Here is a 16,689-nt window from a genome sequence, read left to right on the forward strand (position 1 = left end):
AAAGTAACAAGCCCTTCACTTCCCCATATGGCTTTGTTCACACTCTGCCTTCCTCTTTCACCCTTTAGGTTTACGAGAGAACAGAAGACACCCTGCCTCTTACCTGGTACATGGTGGCAAAGCCCTGAACTTGGCTTTTAGAGCCTGGACAAGGAAAGAAGTAAATATACTTATTTCTCTACCTCCTCTACAGTTCTGCCTTTCATAGGGACTGGGTTTGGGTAGATGCTTTGGGGAGGCAGAAGACACCAGCCAGGCTTATGGACTCCTGTCATTAGAATAGAGGACTGGGCTGAAACTCTTTGGATTACATTTTCAAACATTTCTTTCTGATTATAAAAAAAGTAATACACGCTTACTCTACAGACTTAGAAAAATACGGAAGAGTATAAAGAAGGAAGAATACCACCTGAAGTTTTAATACTCAGAGGAAATTAACATTAACATTTGGGTATATTTTCTTCTGATCTTTCTTTTTTAAAATTTTTATTTATTTATTTATTTTTTACAGAGACAGTGAGTCAGAGAGAGGGATAGACAGGGACAGACAGACAGGAACGGAGAGAGATGAGAAGCATCAATCATTAGTTTTTCATTGCGCGTTGCAACACCTTAGTTGTTCATTGATTGCTTTCTCATATGTGCCTTGACCATGGGGCTACAGCAGACTGAGTAACCCCTTGCTGGAGCCAGCGACCTTGGGTTCAAGCTGGTGGGCTTTTCCTCAAACCAGATGAGCCCGCACTCAAGCTGGCGACCTCGGGGTCTCGAACCCGGATCCTCTGCATCCCAGTCCGACGCTCTATCCACTGCACCACTGCCTGGTCAGGCTGATCTTTCTTATATGTTTTTGAAAACATAATTGCTGTCCCTCTGTACATTCAATTTTATATCTGAATTGGTTGACTTATTTGAATTTTATTTTATTTTTTATTTTATTTTTTTTATTTTCTGTGACAGGGACAGAGAGAGGGACAGACAGACAGGAAGGGAGAGAGATGATAAGCATCAATTCTTTGTTGTTCATTGATTGCTTTCTCATATGTGCCTAGACAAGGGGGGGAGCTATAGCCGAGTGAGTGAACCCCTGCTCAAGCCAGATAATCCTGCGCTCAAGCTGGCACCTTGGGGTTTTGAACCTGGGTCCTTTGCATCCCAGTCCTATGCTCTATCCACTGTGCCACTGCCTGGTCAGGCTTAAATTTTCTTGTGTCACCAAATTTCTCCATAAACATTTAATAGTTACATGATATTCTTTTACAGGGATGTACCATCCTTACCTAACCACTTGTTTATTGTTGCTTTTTTATGTATTCATTTATTTGGGGAGTAGTTATAGAAAATCATGCAGTGACTATCTGTTTGCTTAGTCTTTGTCCCTCATCTCTTTATTATTTCTTCAGGATAGATTCCTAGAAGATCAATTACTGAATCAAAGTATATGAAAACAATGTAAGACTCTTGATGTATACTGCCAAAATGGCCTTTTAGAAATATGTCAGTATCCATCTATCCAGTTGAATATTGAACGGTTAGGTATAAAAGAGATCAAGAAAGCTCTTTATGTACTGATTTGGGAAGATCTCCAGAATTTGTCAAGTGAAGGTGTAGAACTGTGTGTATTGTGTGCTACCTTATGTATAAAATGGGAGAAAATAAGAATTATATTTATATGTGCCTGCATTTGCCTGAAGACACAATTTGGACGGATGCAGAAGAAACTAATGAAAGTGGCATATGGGGGTGGCCTAATGGAGCTTATCGCCTAGTGGAGTTGATAAGGCTTTTCAATATATATCTTTTAATATTGTTTGATTTTTGAATTATATGAATGAAATATCTACTCAAGATGTTGAATTTTTAAAAAAGCAATCTTAAATGCAAAAAGTAGAAGACATATCAATATAATTTTTATGCTTCTGATACTTTTTTTTTCTTTTTGTATTTTTCTGAAGTGAGAAGTGGGGAGGCAGACAGACAGACTCCCGCATGCACCCAATTGGGATCCACCTGGCATGCCCACCAGGGGTGATGCTCAGCCCCTCTGGGACATTGCTCTGTTGGAACTGGAGCCGTTCTAGTGCCTCAGGTGGAGGCCATGGAGCCATCCTCAGTGCCTGGGCCAACGTTGCTCCAGTGGAGCCTTGGCTGTGGGAGGGTAAGAGAGAGACAGAGAGGAAGGAGAGAGGGAAGGATGGAGAAGCAGATGGGCGCTTCTTCTGTGTGCTTTGGCCGGGAATCCAAACCAGAACTTCCACACTCCAGGCTGATGCTCTAACGCTGAGTCAGCCGACCAAGGCCATTTTTTTTTTAAAAATTTTATTTATTTATTTTTTACAGAGACAGAGAGTGAGTCAGAGAGAAGGATAGACAGGGACAGACAGACAGGAACGGAGAGAGATGAGAAGCATCAATCATTAGTTTTTCATTGCACGTTGCAACACCTTAGTTGTTCATTGATTGCTTTCTCACATGTGCCTTGACCGCGGGCCTTCAGCAGACCGAGCAACCCCTTGCTGGAGCCAGCGACCTTGGGTCCAAGCTGGTGAGCTTCGCTCAAACCAGATGAGCCTGCACTCAAGCTGGCGACCTCGAGGTCTCGAACCTGGGTCCTTCCGCATCCCAGTCCGACACTCTATCCACTGTGCCACCACCAGGTCAGGCCAGGGCCACTTTTTATAGACTTCTTCCTTTGCATACAGTGGCCTAACGAGACCTTTAGTCTCTGCAGGCTTGACTTGCACGATCTCCCAATTTCCTGTTGTTAACCTTCCCCTCAGATATGCTTGGACTTCATGTTTTGTGCCTTCTCTTGCTCCCCAGGCTCATCTATACTTGGACCTTAGCTTGCAATTCTGTTTCTTTATATTCTTCAGGTGTGGCTACCTTGAATTTCATTTCTGACCCCCCCCCCCCAAGGAAATGAACTTTATAGTGACTCTATCCCAGAAACAGTAAAAGGAAGGGAAATGGATGGGTCCTAAGCACTCATGCCTTGGACCAGGAGCCCCCAAATAGTATGATCAAAGGGTGCTGGAAGAGAGAAGGACATGGATCTGAGGAGCCTATGCTTATGAAAGAAGTCTTTTGTGAAGTGCAGATGAGTTCCATGAGAGGCACTTGCTTCCTCACTTTTCCAGAGCCCCTGGGCTAGGAGGCGGAACCTATTCAGGTTATCTGGCTGGGTCACATGGGTTCTAGGCTTCAACCCCTACCCAGTCACCTAAATAAATTCCAGATGGATTAAAAGAGTCAAACCATGGGAAACAAGTAAATGCTGATGGATTTTTATTAATCTTCTGGATACTGAAGTGAAGTAAAAACTTGTGGAAGAAGTCACAAAGGAAAATCTTTTTTTTTTTTTTTTTTTTTTTAATAGAGACAGAGCGAGAGTCAGAGAGAGGGATAGATAGGGACAGAGAGAGATGAGAAACATCAATCATCAGTTTTTCGTTGTAGCACTTTAGTTCATTGATTGCTTTCTCATATGTGCCTTGACCTGATCGTGGGCCTTCAGCAGACCGAGTAACCCCTTGCTCAAGCCAGCGACCTTGGGTCCAAGCTGGTGAGCTTTTTGCTCAAAGCAGATGAGCTCGCGCTCAAGCTGGTGACCTCGGGGTCTTGAACCTGGGTTCTCCACATCCCAATTCAATGCTTTATCCACTGCACCACTGCCTGGTCAGGCACAAAGGAAAATCTTGAAAAAAAATAAAAGCTTGAGAGGTTTGGCTCCATAAACATGTAAATCTCTAGGATTCAAAAAGATTACAAAGAAATTAAGATAACCAGTAGTTCTCTCCCTGCCTTACTGTTGAGCTAGCTGGGGGCCGGTAGCTACTCAGGACTGAATTCTGTCCTCACAAATGGGACCGGCTGGGATGTCCTCAGACATCTCCCTGAGGTCCTTGACTTTTTGAGTGGTGTGACTGAAACCTTCAGTTGAGTTCCTCACACATCCTGACACTGTCCTTTATTAGATAAATGTTTTACAAATCTTTCTGAGTCTGCTTTTTTTTTTTTTTTCATTTTTCTGAAGCTGGAAACAGGGAGAGACAGTCAGACAGACTCGCGCATGCGCCCGACCGGGATCCACCCGGCACGCCCACCATGGGGCAACGCTCTGCCCACCAGGGGGTGATGCTCTGCCCATCCTGGCATCACCATGTTGCAACCAGAGCCACTCTAGCGCCTGAGGCAGAGGCCACAGAGCCATCCCCAGCGCCCGGGCCATCTTTGCTCCAATGGAGCCTTGGCTGCAGGAGGGGAAGAGAGAGACAGAGAGGAAAGCGCGGCGGAGGGGTGGAGAAGCAAATGGGCGCTTCTCCTGTGTGCCCTGGCCTGGAATCGAACCCGGGTCCTCCGCACGCTAGGCTGACGCTCTACCGCTGAGCCAACCGGCCAGGGCCGAGTCTGCTTTTTTTTATTAAGTCTGGTTTATTAATTTTTTCTTTTTTTAAAAAATTATGTATTGATTTTAGGGACAGGAAGGGAGAGAGACACATACAGAAATGTTGATCTGTTTCTTTTTTTAATTTATTTTTATTTTTTATTTTATTTTTTTTAATTTAATTTTTTTAATGGGGCGATGTCAATAAATCAGGATACATGTATTCAAAGATAACATGTCCAGGTTATCTTGTCGTTCAATTATGTTGCATACCCATCACCCAAAGTCAGATTGTCCTCCGTCACCTTCTATCTAGTTTTCTTTGTGCCCTACCCCTTCCCCCTTTCCCTCTCCCTCTCCCCCCTCCCCCCGTAACCACCACACTGTTATCAATGTCTCTTAGTCTCACTTTTATGTCCCACCTACGTATGAATAATGCAGTTTCTGGTTTTTTCTGATTTACTTATTTCACTTCATATAATGTTATCAAGATCCCACCATTTTGCTGTAAATGATCCGATGTCATCATTTCTTATGGCTGAGTAGTTAGTATTCCATAGTGTATATGTGCCACATCTTCTTTATCTAGTCTTCTATTGATGGGCTTTTTGGTTGTTTCCATGTCCTGGCCACTGTGAACAATGCTGCAATGAACATGGGGCTGCATGTGTCTTTACGTATCAATGTTTCTGAGTTTTTGGGGTATATACCCAGTAGAGGGATTGCTGGGTCATAAGGTAGTTCTATTTTCAGTTTTTTGAGGAACCACCATACTTTCTTCCATAATGGTTGTACTACTTTACATTCCTACCAACAGTGTATGAGGAGGGTTCCTTTTTCTCCACAGCCTCTCCAACATTTGCTATTACCTGTCTTGTTAATAATAGCTAATCTAACAGGTGTGAGGTGGTATCTCATTGCAGTTTTGATTTGCATTTCTCTAATAACTAATGAAGATGAGCATCTTTTCATATATCTGTTGGCCATTTGTATTTCTTCCTGGGAGAAGTGTCTGTTCATGTCCTCTTCCCATTTTTTTATTGGACTGTTTGTTTGTTTGTTGTTGAGTTTTATGAGTTCTTTGTATATTTTGGATATTAGGCCCTTATCTGAGCTGTTGTTTGAAAATATCATTTCCCATTTAGTTGGCTTTCTGTTTATTTTGTTATCAGTTTCTCATGCTGAGCAAAAACTTCTTAGTCTGATGTAGTCCCATTCATTAATTTTTGCCTTCACTTCTCTTGCCTGTGGAGTCAAATTCATAAAATGCTCTTTAAAACCAAGGTCCGTGAGTTGAGTACCTATGTCTTCTTCTATGTACTTAATTGTTTCAGGTCTTATGTTTAGACATTTGATCCATTTTGAGTTAATTTTAGTACAGGGGGACAAACTGTAGTCCAGTTTCATTCTTTTGCATGTGGCTTTCCAGTTTTCCCAGCACCATTTATTGAAGAGGCTTTCTTTTCTCCATTGTGTGTTGTTGGCCCCTTTATCAAAAATTATTTGACTATATATATGTGGTTTTATTTCTGGGTTTTCTATTCTGTTCCATTGGTCTGAGTGTCTATTTTTCTGCCAATACCATGCTGTTTTGATTGTCGTGGCCCTATAATATAGTTTGAAGTCAGGTATTGTAATGCCCCCAGCTACATTCTTTTTCTTTAGGATTGCTTTGGCTATTCGGGTTTTTTTTATAGTTCCATATAAATCTGATAATTTTCTGTTCCATTTCTTTAAAAAATGTCATTGGAATTTTGATGGGAATTGCATTAAATTTGTATATTGCTTTGGGTAATATGGCCATCTTGATTATATTTATTCTTCCTAACCAAGAACAAGGAATATTCTTCCATCTCATTATATCTTTTTCGAATTCCCTTAACAATGGTTTATAGTTTTCATTATATAAGTCTTTTACATCCTTTTTTTTTTTTTGTATTTTTTTCTGAAGCTGGAAATGGGGAGAGACAGTCAGACAGACTCCCGTATGCGCCCGACCGGGATCCACCCGGCACACCCACCAGGGGGCGACACTCTGCCCACCAGGGGGCGATGCTCTGCCCCTCCGGGGCGTCGCTCTGTTGCGACCACAGCCACTCTAGCGCCTTGGGCAGAGGCCAAGGAGCCATCCCCAGCGCCCAGGCCATCTTTGCTCCAATGGAGCCTCGCTGCGGGAGGGGAAGAGAGAGACAGAGAGGAAGGAGAGGGGGAGGGGTGGAGAAGCAGATGGGCCCCTCTCCTGTGTGCCCTGGCCGGGAATTGAACCCGGGACCTCTACACGCCAGGCCGACGTTCTACCACTGAGCCAACTGGCCAGGGCTACATTCTTTGTTATGTTTATTCCTAGGTATCTTATTTTTTTTGTTGCAATCGTGAAGGGGATTATTTTTTGAGTTCGTTCTCAAATGTTTCATTGTTGGCATATAGAAAGGCTGTTGACTTCTGTATGTTAATTTTGTATCCTGCGACCTTAATGTATTGGCTTATTGTTTCTAGTAGTTTTTTTGTGGATTCTTTGGGGTTTTCGATGTATAGGATCATATCATCTGCAAAAAGTGATACCTTTACTTCTTCTTTTCCGATATGGATGCCTTTTATTTCTTTGTCTTGTCTGATTGCTGTGGCTAGAACCTCTAGTATCACATTAAGTCAGAGTGGAGAGAGTGGACAACCTTGTCTTGTTCCTGATTTAAGGGGGAAAGCCTTCAGTTTTGTGCCATTTAAAATGATGTTAGCTGATGGTTTATCATATATGACCTTTATCATGTTGAGATATTTTCCTTCTATACCCATTTTGTTGAGAGTCTTAAACATAAACTTGTGTTGTATTTTATCGAAAGCCTTTTCTGCATCTATTGATAAGATCATGTGGTTTTTGTTCTTTGTTTTGTTGATATGGTGTATTACGTTAACCGTTTTACGTATATTGAACCATCCTTGAGATTCTGGGATGAATCCCACTTGATCATGATGTATTATTTTTTTAATATGTTGTTGTATTCAATTTGCTAGTATTTTGTTTAGTATTTTAGCATCTGTATTCATTAGAGATATTGGTCTGTAGTTTTCTTTTTTTGTGCCATCCTTGCTTGGTTTTGGTATGAGGGTTATGTTGGCCTCACAAAATGTGTTTGGAAGTATTGCTTCTTCAATTTTTTGGAAGACTTTCAGTAGAATAGGAACCAAGTCTTCTTTGAATGTTTGATAAAATTTGCTGGTATAGCCGTCTGGGCCTGGACTTTTATTTTTGGGGAGGTTTTTAATGGTATTTTCTATTTCATCTCTACTAATAGGTCTGTTTAGGCTTTCTGCTTCTTCTTACTCAGTCTAGGAAGGTTTTATTGTTCTAGGAATTTATCCATTTCTTCTAGGTTGTTGAATTTAGTGGCATAAATTTTTTCATAGCATTCTACAATAATTCTTTGTATATCTGTGGTGTCCGTGGTGATTTCTCCCTCTTCATTTTTGATTTTGTTTATATGAGTTCTTTCTCTTTTTTCCTTGGTAAGTCTTGCCAAGGGTTTGTCAATTTTGTTGATCTTTTCAAAGAACCAGCTCCTTGTTCTATTAATTTTTTCTATAGTTTTTCTGTTCTCTATTTCATTTATTTCTGCTCTGATTTTTATTATCTCCTTTCTTTGGCTGGTTTTGGGTTGTCTTTGTTCTTCTTTTTCTAGTTCCTTAAGGTGTGAAGTTAAGTGGTTCACTTGGGCTCTCTCTTGTTTGTTCATATATGTCTGAAGTGATATAAACTTCCCTCTTATCACTGCTTTTGCTGCATCCCATAGATTCCGATATGTTGTATTGTCATTTTCATTTCTCTGTATATATCTTTTGATCTCTACACTTATTTCTTCTTTGACCCATTCATTTTTTAAAAGTATGTTGTTTAGTTTCCACATTTTTGTGGGATTTTTTTCCTCTCTTTTGCAGTTGAATTCTAGTTTCAAGGCTTTATGATCAGAAAATATGCTTGGTACAACTTCGATTTTTCTGAATTTGCTGATGTTCTTTTTGTGGCCCAACATATGGTCAATTCTTGAGAATGATCCATGTACACTGGAGAAAAATGTATACTCAGTCACTCTGGGATAAAATGTCCTGTAGATGTCTATCATATCCAGGTGCTCTAGTGTTTTGTTTAAGGCCACTATATCTTTGTTGATTCTCTGTTTGGATGACCGATCAAGAGCCATCAGCGGTATATTGAGGTTCCCCAGTATGATTGTATTTTTGTCAGTTTTTGTTTTAAGGTCAATAAGTAGCTGTCTTATATATTTTGGTGCTCCTTGGTTTGGTGCATATATATTAAGAATTGTTATGTCTTCTTGATTCAGTGTCCCCTTAGCCATTATGAAATGGCCATTTTTGTCTCTGAGTACTTTTCTGTCTTGTAGTCAGCATTGTCAGATATGAGTATTGCTACGCCTGCTTTTTTTTGGATGTTATTTGCTTGGAGTATTGTTTTCCAGCCTTTCACTTTGAATTTGTTTTTATTCTTGTTACTTAAATGAGTTTCTTGTAGGCAGCATACAGTTGGATTTTCTTTTTTAATCCATTCTGCTACTCTGTGCCTTTTTATTGGTGAGTTTAATCCATTTACATTTAGTGTAATTATTGACACTTGTGAGTTCCCTATTGCCATTTTATAGATTGCTTTCTGTTAGTTTTGTGTCTTGTTTGATCCTTCTCTTTCATTTTTCTATCTTTTGTTTTTATTTGGTTGTATTCCATACATCTTTCCTCTGTTGCTATCTTTTTTAATCATGTGCTTCTGTGGTGGTTTTTTCAATAGTGATTACCTTTAAGTAATGAAAAGGGTTCCTACCCTGTTCATTGTAGTGCACTATTTTATGAGTACTTGTGCACTCCATATTCCTTTGCTACTGTTAATCTCCATCCTCTCCCCCCCTTTCTTTTTGTTGTTGTCACAGTTTAAATTTGGTTTTATTGTGTTCTTGTAGCTTTTACTTGTGGCTTTGTGTTTTTTTTTTGTTCTTTGTATCTAATTGGAGAACCCTTTAGTAATTCCTGGAGTGGGGGTTTTCTGATGATAAATTCCCTCATCTTTTCTGTATGTGTGAATGTTTTTATTTCTCCTTCATATTTGAAGGATAGCTTTGATGGGTATAGTATTCATGGCTGAAAGTTCTTCTCTTTCAGGACTTTAAATATTGGGGTCCACTCTCTGCCAATTTCATTATGATGTGCCTTGGAGTAGGTTTGTTGGGGTTAAGAAAACTCGGAGTTCTGTTTGCTTCTTGAATTTGAGGCTTTAGTTCTTTCCACAGGCTTGGGAAGTTCTCATCTATATTTGTTTGAGTATGTTCTCCATTCCATTTTCTCTCTCTTCTCCCTCTGATATATCTATTATTCTTATGTTATTCTTTTTATGGAGTCAGATAATTCCTGTAGGGCTATCTCATTTTTTTAAATTTTTGAGTCTCTTTCTTCTTCTCTCTGTTGTGCCTCAAGTTGCTTGTCTTCTATTTCACTAATCCTACCTTCTATCTGGCCTTTTCTATTAGCTAAGCGTGTTATCTCATTTTTCAGCTCGTGAATTGAGTTTTTCATCTCTGTTTAATTTGTTTTTATACTTTCAGTTTCCTTGGAAATATATTCTTTGTGTTTGTCGAGTTGTTTTCTGAGCTCCCTAAATTGCCTTTCTGTGTTTTCTTGTATATCTCTGAGTATTTTTAGGATTTCTATTTTAAATTCTCTGTCGTTTAACTCCAAGGTTTCCAATATATTAAATTTTTTTCTCCATAGATTTTTCCTCATCTATCTGTGTTACCTCTCTTTCTTTTTTTATCCATGATAATTCAATTTTCTCTTCCTTAATGGCATCTGAGGGTGGTTTTTTGATAGTATTAATGAGATTTAATAAAGAATAAAAAGTTAAAAAAATAAAAAATCAAAAGGTTGTTTTTTTAAAAATTAATAATTAAATTAAGAAAAATAAAATAAAATAAAAATTAAAAAAAAGGAAATTATTTCCCCCCCTTTTTTCCTCTCCTCTCTTCTCCCCTTTTTCTGGAGAAAATCTTGTCGTGAACTGTGAATTATATTGTACTAAATAGAACAAACAATGCCTGTAATGGAGGGCCTGAATTGGGGAGAAGTAATAAAGGGGCAAAAAAAAAAAGAAAAAAAAAGGGGGTATGGACCTACCAAAAGCAAATAAGGAAAAATTTGGGTCAAGAATAAAATGGTTTGCTTTTAGTTTTTGGTTGACTAAGAGTTATGATGAGAGGAATAAGAGGGAAACAGGAAAATGGGGGGACAAATTAAAAAATTACTATTGTATTTAGTGGAACAAGAACTAGATAAAATGGAGAGCCAGGGATGGGAGCACTGCTAGTGAGTTAAAAAGGTAAAGTAAAAACCCCCCAAAATTCCTCAATCATAGGTTTGAGTCCCAGATAAGATAATTTGTTCGTTATTGAGGTTTGAATGAGAGGAGATGTAAAGGAGAAAGGAAGAAACTAATAAAGAGGGAGAAAAGAAAGAGAGAGAGAAAAAAAAGAGGGAACCACTAAAAGAAGAAAAAAGAATAAAGAGGAGGGAGAGAGAGAGAGATTTAAGGGTTTTGGAGTGCAACCCTCATAGAGAGAAAGGAAGAGGAAAGAAAAGATAATGGGAGATGTAACACTAATGGGTAGTGTAGTTCAAGGAGATTAGAAAGTAAGACTGGCAGAGAGTTAAACGACCAAATTGGAGGAGGAAAGAAAAAAAAATGAAGAATGAAGATAAGAGAAATAAACGAACAAATATAATAAAATGGGATAGGTTATAAAGTCTGTGGATTATAATTGATTTTGAGAGGTTATCTTCTTGCTTTTTCTTTTCTCTCCCTCTTCCTGGTCGGTGACTCTGTACCCCGGGTTCTGCCCCTTTGGCATGCTCAGGTAGAGGTTTGCAGTTGATAAGTCTCTATGGCGAAGTCATGTATTGTGCTTCAGTCTCATTGGTAGTCGAGGCTCATTAGCATCTATAGGCTCCAACAGTGAAAGAGTCCATGTTCCTGGAGCCTCTCTACTAGTCTTTCCTTGCTCAATTAGTAGCCTTATAATCCATCTATAGGGTTGCTGCTGCCTCTGCCTGGATAGTAAGAGGCTCAAAGAGCTGGCAACTCCCTACTCTATTCCCACTCTGCACAGGGCTCTGGGTAAGGCTCAGTCAGTCAGAGTTGCTAGCATAATCAGGCAGGGCTTCTGCCCAGTAAAAGACCTCTGGCTCTGCCACTCTGTACGGTAACACGGGTGGGCACCCAGTCCTGGGGCGCTTCGAGGAAACTCTCGCTCACTATCTGCACGCGCATACCAGGATATCAGGCCGGAAGTCTTACACTCTTAGTGAAACCCCCGCCTGCACGGAAAACTTCCAGTGTTGGATTTGGCTCTCGCTCCCTCCCCGTGTGTGGCTTTTTCAGGGCGCTGGGGCGGCCTGGAGATTCCGCTTTGGCCCACACAAAGGCCCCTGACTCTGCCCCTCTGTGGGATAACACAGGCGCACACTGCCGAGGCACTCGGAGGAATCTCTCGCTCACTATCTGCGCGCGCAGACCAGGATATCAGGCCGGCCGCCTTACCCTCTGAGTGAAACCCCCGCCCGCACGGAAAAGTTCCAGCGTTGGAATTGGCTCTCACTCCTTCCCCGTGCGCGGCTTTTTCAGGGCGCTGGGGCAGCCCGGAGATTCCGCTTTTGGCCCACACAAAGGCCTCTGGCTCTGCCCCTCTGTGGGATAACACGGGCGCCTACTCCTGAAGTGCTGGGAGGAATCTCTTGCCCACTCTCCGTGCGCGCAGACCAGGATATCAGGCCGGAAGTCTCACACTCTGAGTGAAACCTCCGCCCGCACGGAAAAGTTCCAGCGTTGGAATTGGCTCTCGCTCCCTCCCCATGCGCGGCTTTTTCAGGGCGCTGGGGCGGCCCGGAGATTCCACATACAAAGGCCTCTGACTCTGCCCCTCTGTGGGATAACACAGGCGCGCACTGCCGAGGCACTCAGAGGAATCTCTCGCCCACTATCTGCGCACGTCGACCAGGAGATCGGGGAAAATGGCTGCCCCGCTTGTCTTTCTTTGTCTGGGTTTGGCGCGAGTGTTACCTTGTATTGACTGGGTTGCCACAGGCACAGTTTTTCCTCGGCTTGGATTTCCGTGCCACAGCCTGGTTCGGCCGTTTGTGCCGTGGCCTGGATCTATTCACCCCCTTTGCCCGCCTCAGTTTCTATATTCTCAGTTCCCAGTGAAAGCAGCCCTATTTAGGTTAGTGAGGAAGGCGGAGCATTTCTTACTCCCTATTTCCTTCGGGGTTTGATTATATATTTAGACAATTTTTCGCTCGGCCATACCTTCGGGTGTATTGCGAAACATCTGGAGGCTCCAAGGATAGGATTTTCTGTTTCTGGTTGAAGATCTTGTTGAGTTTTGGGGGAGATTTATCGGTATCGCTTCCTACCGCACCATTACTGTGACGTCATCTCCCACTTTGATCTGTTTCAATGTGTGCCCTGACTAGGGATCGAACCGGCAAGCTTTGCACATTGGGATGATACTTCAACCATCTGAGCTATCTGGCTAGGGCTTTCAGTTTTTTCCTTTGTGGTTCATGCTTTTTGTGTCCTGAGAAATCTTTGACTTACCCAAGATCATAAAGATTTTCTCCTCTGCTTTCTTCTGAATGATTTATAGTTTTAGATGTTACATTTAGACCTGTGATCCATTTTGAAAAGTTTGTATGTGTATATGTATATATGGTGCAAGATACGGATTAAGGTTCTTTTTTGGTCATAGGGATATCTAATTGATCTAATTCCATTTGTTTTTACCCTGTCTCCATTGAATTGTCTTGGTACCTTTATTGAAAATCAGTTATTCCTTTATGTGTGGATCTATTCCTCATGCTTTTTATTTGACAGGCTCTGCCAGACCACGAGGATGAGATCCCGGACACAGTGCGGACTGTACAGCTCATTAAAGATCTGGCTAGGGAGATCCGCCTGGTGGAAGTAAGAAGCATGGGAGCAGGGGAGACGGTTGGGGAGGGTTCAAGGCTCAAGTGGCAGGTTAGGTCTCTGCAGTTGGCATAAGAGCTTAGAGGAAAGGTTGGAAAGACCCCACCGAGTACTCCATTCATTCATTTATTTATTCATTCAGTAATAATGTGCCTTGTGTATGCCACAATTGGGTTGGGTGCTAAGGGTATATAATACAGTGTCTACCCACAAAGAACTCGCAATCTAGTAGGGGGCCCTGGACAGAGTGAACTGTCTAAGCCTCATTTTCTCACCTCTAAAGTGGGGATAGTTATACCTACTCAGGGGTCGTTAAAAGGATAAAATAAGGTAATAGAGGTTGAGCATTAAATATAGTGCTTGGCACATAGTAGGTGCTCAATAAATTCTGATGGTGGGTCTTGGTGGTGGTGGGTGGTGGTCTTAGTAGTAGTTGTTGTTGTTATTAATATTTTGACTCAGTTTCTGCATTCTACAAAATGACAGTTCTCCCAGCTTGAAGATGATTACAAAGCCACGTTTCAACAGGTGGCATATACCACGAGGCAGTAAGGTGTAGTGGTAAGAGACTCAGAGAAACTTGGGTTCTGGTTCCTGCTCTTTCACTTGAAAGCCTTTCAGAGCCTCAGTGTCCTTATCTGTAAAGGAGGCATAACTCCACCTTTTCAGAGTTTTGTTAGAATTAGAACTAATGTATGTAGAGCCCCTCGCACAGTGCCTGGCAGAGTAAGTACTCAATAAATGTGAGCCATTGTTATTAACAAACTTTGTGGCAAAGAGAGAACTCAGTGTGGGCTGGTGCAGTAGCAGAGGCACCAGAGGAGAATTGGACTTGAGGAAGTTTAAATTTTCTTTTAGTTCAGAAGTGGTAAAGTTCCATTTAACACTAAATCTATGCTAAAGGGTGGTCAGAGTGAGCTACTGGGAATTTGGGCTTCTAGACTCACCACTTACAGCATGTTTCACTTCTTGCAGCATAGCTTACACTGTCCACCTCCTGTCTCATTTTCCTCCAATCCCATTTGTCAGAACTCTTTAGGTTTAATTAAAAGGCCTACCTGTTATCCAGCTCTTCCCACTTAAACCAATTTTGTATACATAGAACGTGGGCTGCTTGGAAGAGGACTCAGTGATGGATCATATCTAATCCACTGGTTTTCAAATGTTTTAAAGCAATGGAATTATTTTTTAAATAAAATTTTACATGGAAGTCTAATATATACAACCAAATATATACAGTCTAATATATACAGTCAAAGCGTAGCTACTGTGAATGAGATGAAGAGGCAAGAGGCTTAGAGCTCGTCTTGTTCCTCTGATTTGCCTTTCACCTCCCAGCAGTCCCAAAGTCTCCTCCCAAGAAGCTCGAAGGAGCTATAGAACATCTTTGAAAACCACCTTTCTAGTCTAATTCTTTAATTTTACAGCTGAGTAAACAGAGCTCCAAAGTGGTCAAATCACTTATCTGAGGCCACAGTGGTAGCTAGTAGCAGAATGAATACTAGAACCTCTCTTTCTCTCAAATTCTACAGTTTTTTGAGCTGGAACTACACAGTTTAGTGCTCAATTATTTTGTTTCATGTCAGCTGCTGTTGGAATCTTTCCTCTCCAGTTTTGACAATAATGCTGGGCTTTTCCTCTGCTCATCTTCTCTTTACATGTCAGTGGCTGGGTAAAGAAATGCCACCCAGTAAATTCTTGGTGACTCATTGTGCAAAAATTAGGGTGTGCATATGTGGAGCATCCGTAAGCCACTTCATGGCAGTACCACCAGTGCCATGAACAGACCTCTGCTCTTAGTAGAGAGAACCCTTGAGTAAGCTCTAACCCCCTTGTGTACTAACACTCTTATAGGATATCTTCCAACAGAAGGTTGGGAAGTCGAGCAATATCTTTGGGATGCAGAGGATCTTCCCAGCCGGCTCCATTCCCTTAACCAGGCCAGCCCATTCCACTTCAGTAGGCATGTCCAGGCTGTCACTGGCCTCCAAAAGTGGTTCAAAGAAGAAAGGCCTGAAGCCCAAGGAACTCTTCAAGAAGGCAGAGCGAAAGGGCAAGGAGAGTTCAGCCTTGGGGCCTGCTGGCCATTTGAGCTATAATCTCATGGACATATACAATCATCAGGCACTGAAGACAGGCTCTTCCCAGAAAGCAAAGGTGGGTGCTGGCCCATGGGTTCAGCCCAACCCTTTTGGGTCCCTTGGAAGAGCAGGGTATTAAAAGGACAGGCTATCCTGTTCTCCCACCTCCCTCAGGGCCCCTGGTGTTTGGCTACCAGTCCCACTCACTTAACAGGCATTTATTGAGACCTTGTCTATGCTGGGCACTGTGATAGGTGCTGTAGATGTAACCTTCAAGAGGCTGACAGGCTAGTGAGAAAGATAGGCATAAAAACAAATGAGTACAGTGAAGTGTTGCGGATGACACAATCAGGGGTGTGTGTGGGACCCTGAGACACAGGGGGATGATTCTATTTCGGTAGGAGCAGTGGTCAGGAGTTCTTCTCAGAAAACTTGACATGAGCTGAATCTTGAAATGCTGGGATGGGAATGACATTTGAGACCATGTTATGTAAGTGCCAGGTTAGACTCTTAAATAGGTCCTTCAGAAAAGCTCTCCTCCAGGGTTCCACCTTGCTTCATGGTTGTGGTGCCTTCTATGAGCATGTGAAGGTGCTCCCCCCTATTTGTAGGGAACATGTTTTATAAGATTGAGAAGGTTCCCCATGAACCAGCCAAACATTCTCAACCTCCTACTCCTGTGATCATTTGGGGTGGGGGTGGGGGGAGTGGAACAGTTTAGCAGAAGATGTTCGTTGAGGTGGTTTTGACAGTGAAACTAAACCAGTGAAACCGGAGGGAACTGGCCATCCTGATTCACATTGGAGATCCAGACAGTTGACAACTGAGCCTCCTCCTTCTGCAGTTCAACATCACTGGTACCTGCTTGAATGACTCAGATGATGACTCGCCAGACTTGGAGCTTGATGGGAATGAGGGCCCGCTGGCCCTATTGATGTCTAATGGCAGGTGAGGTGGGAAAAATGGGCACAGAGATACTGGGACTGGGACTGTTGATGGCAACATGTCACTAACACAAGGCATGGAATTGGGACCTGGGACTGGAACACGGGTCCGGGAGGGATTGAACTTGGGGAAATACCAGATATTATCAGATATCATTGCTTAGTTCAGAGAACCATGGTTGTATCTGTGTGGGTAGATAGGGTAGAGGTCTGGAATCTAATTGGAAATCCTGAGAAAAATTTTGTGTAAGTTCTAGA

General features: G+C 41.9%; 1 protein-coding gene across 4 annotated transcripts in view; it reads left to right on the forward strand.

Annotated features, from left to right (window-relative positions):
• Nucleotides 1-16,689, forward strand: part of PHF8 (PHD finger protein 8) — a 143,892-nt gene that overhangs the window by 62,747 nt on the left and 64,456 nt on the right. For 3 of the 4 annotated variants that reach the window (XM_066357562.1, XM_066357561.1, XM_066357565.1), the window contains exons 11-14: nt 69-160; nt 13,311-13,400; nt 15,261-15,563; nt 16,332-16,435. In XM_066357562.1, the coding sequence (XP_066213659.1) occupies nt 69-160; nt 13,311-13,400; nt 15,261-15,563; nt 16,332-16,435 (589 nt within the window). The remainder of the gene's footprint in view (nt 1-68; nt 161-13,310; nt 13,401-15,260; nt 15,564-16,331; nt 16,436-16,689) is intronic. The other variant, XM_066357564.1, reaches the window with a different exon arrangement.

This window comes from Saccopteryx leptura, chromosome X (assembly GCF_036850995.1).
Source record: "Saccopteryx leptura isolate mSacLep1 chromosome X, mSacLep1_pri_phased_curated, whole genome shotgun sequence".
In the NCBI taxonomy this organism is placed as follows: domain Eukaryota; kingdom Metazoa; phylum Chordata; class Mammalia; order Chiroptera; family Emballonuridae; genus Saccopteryx; species Saccopteryx leptura.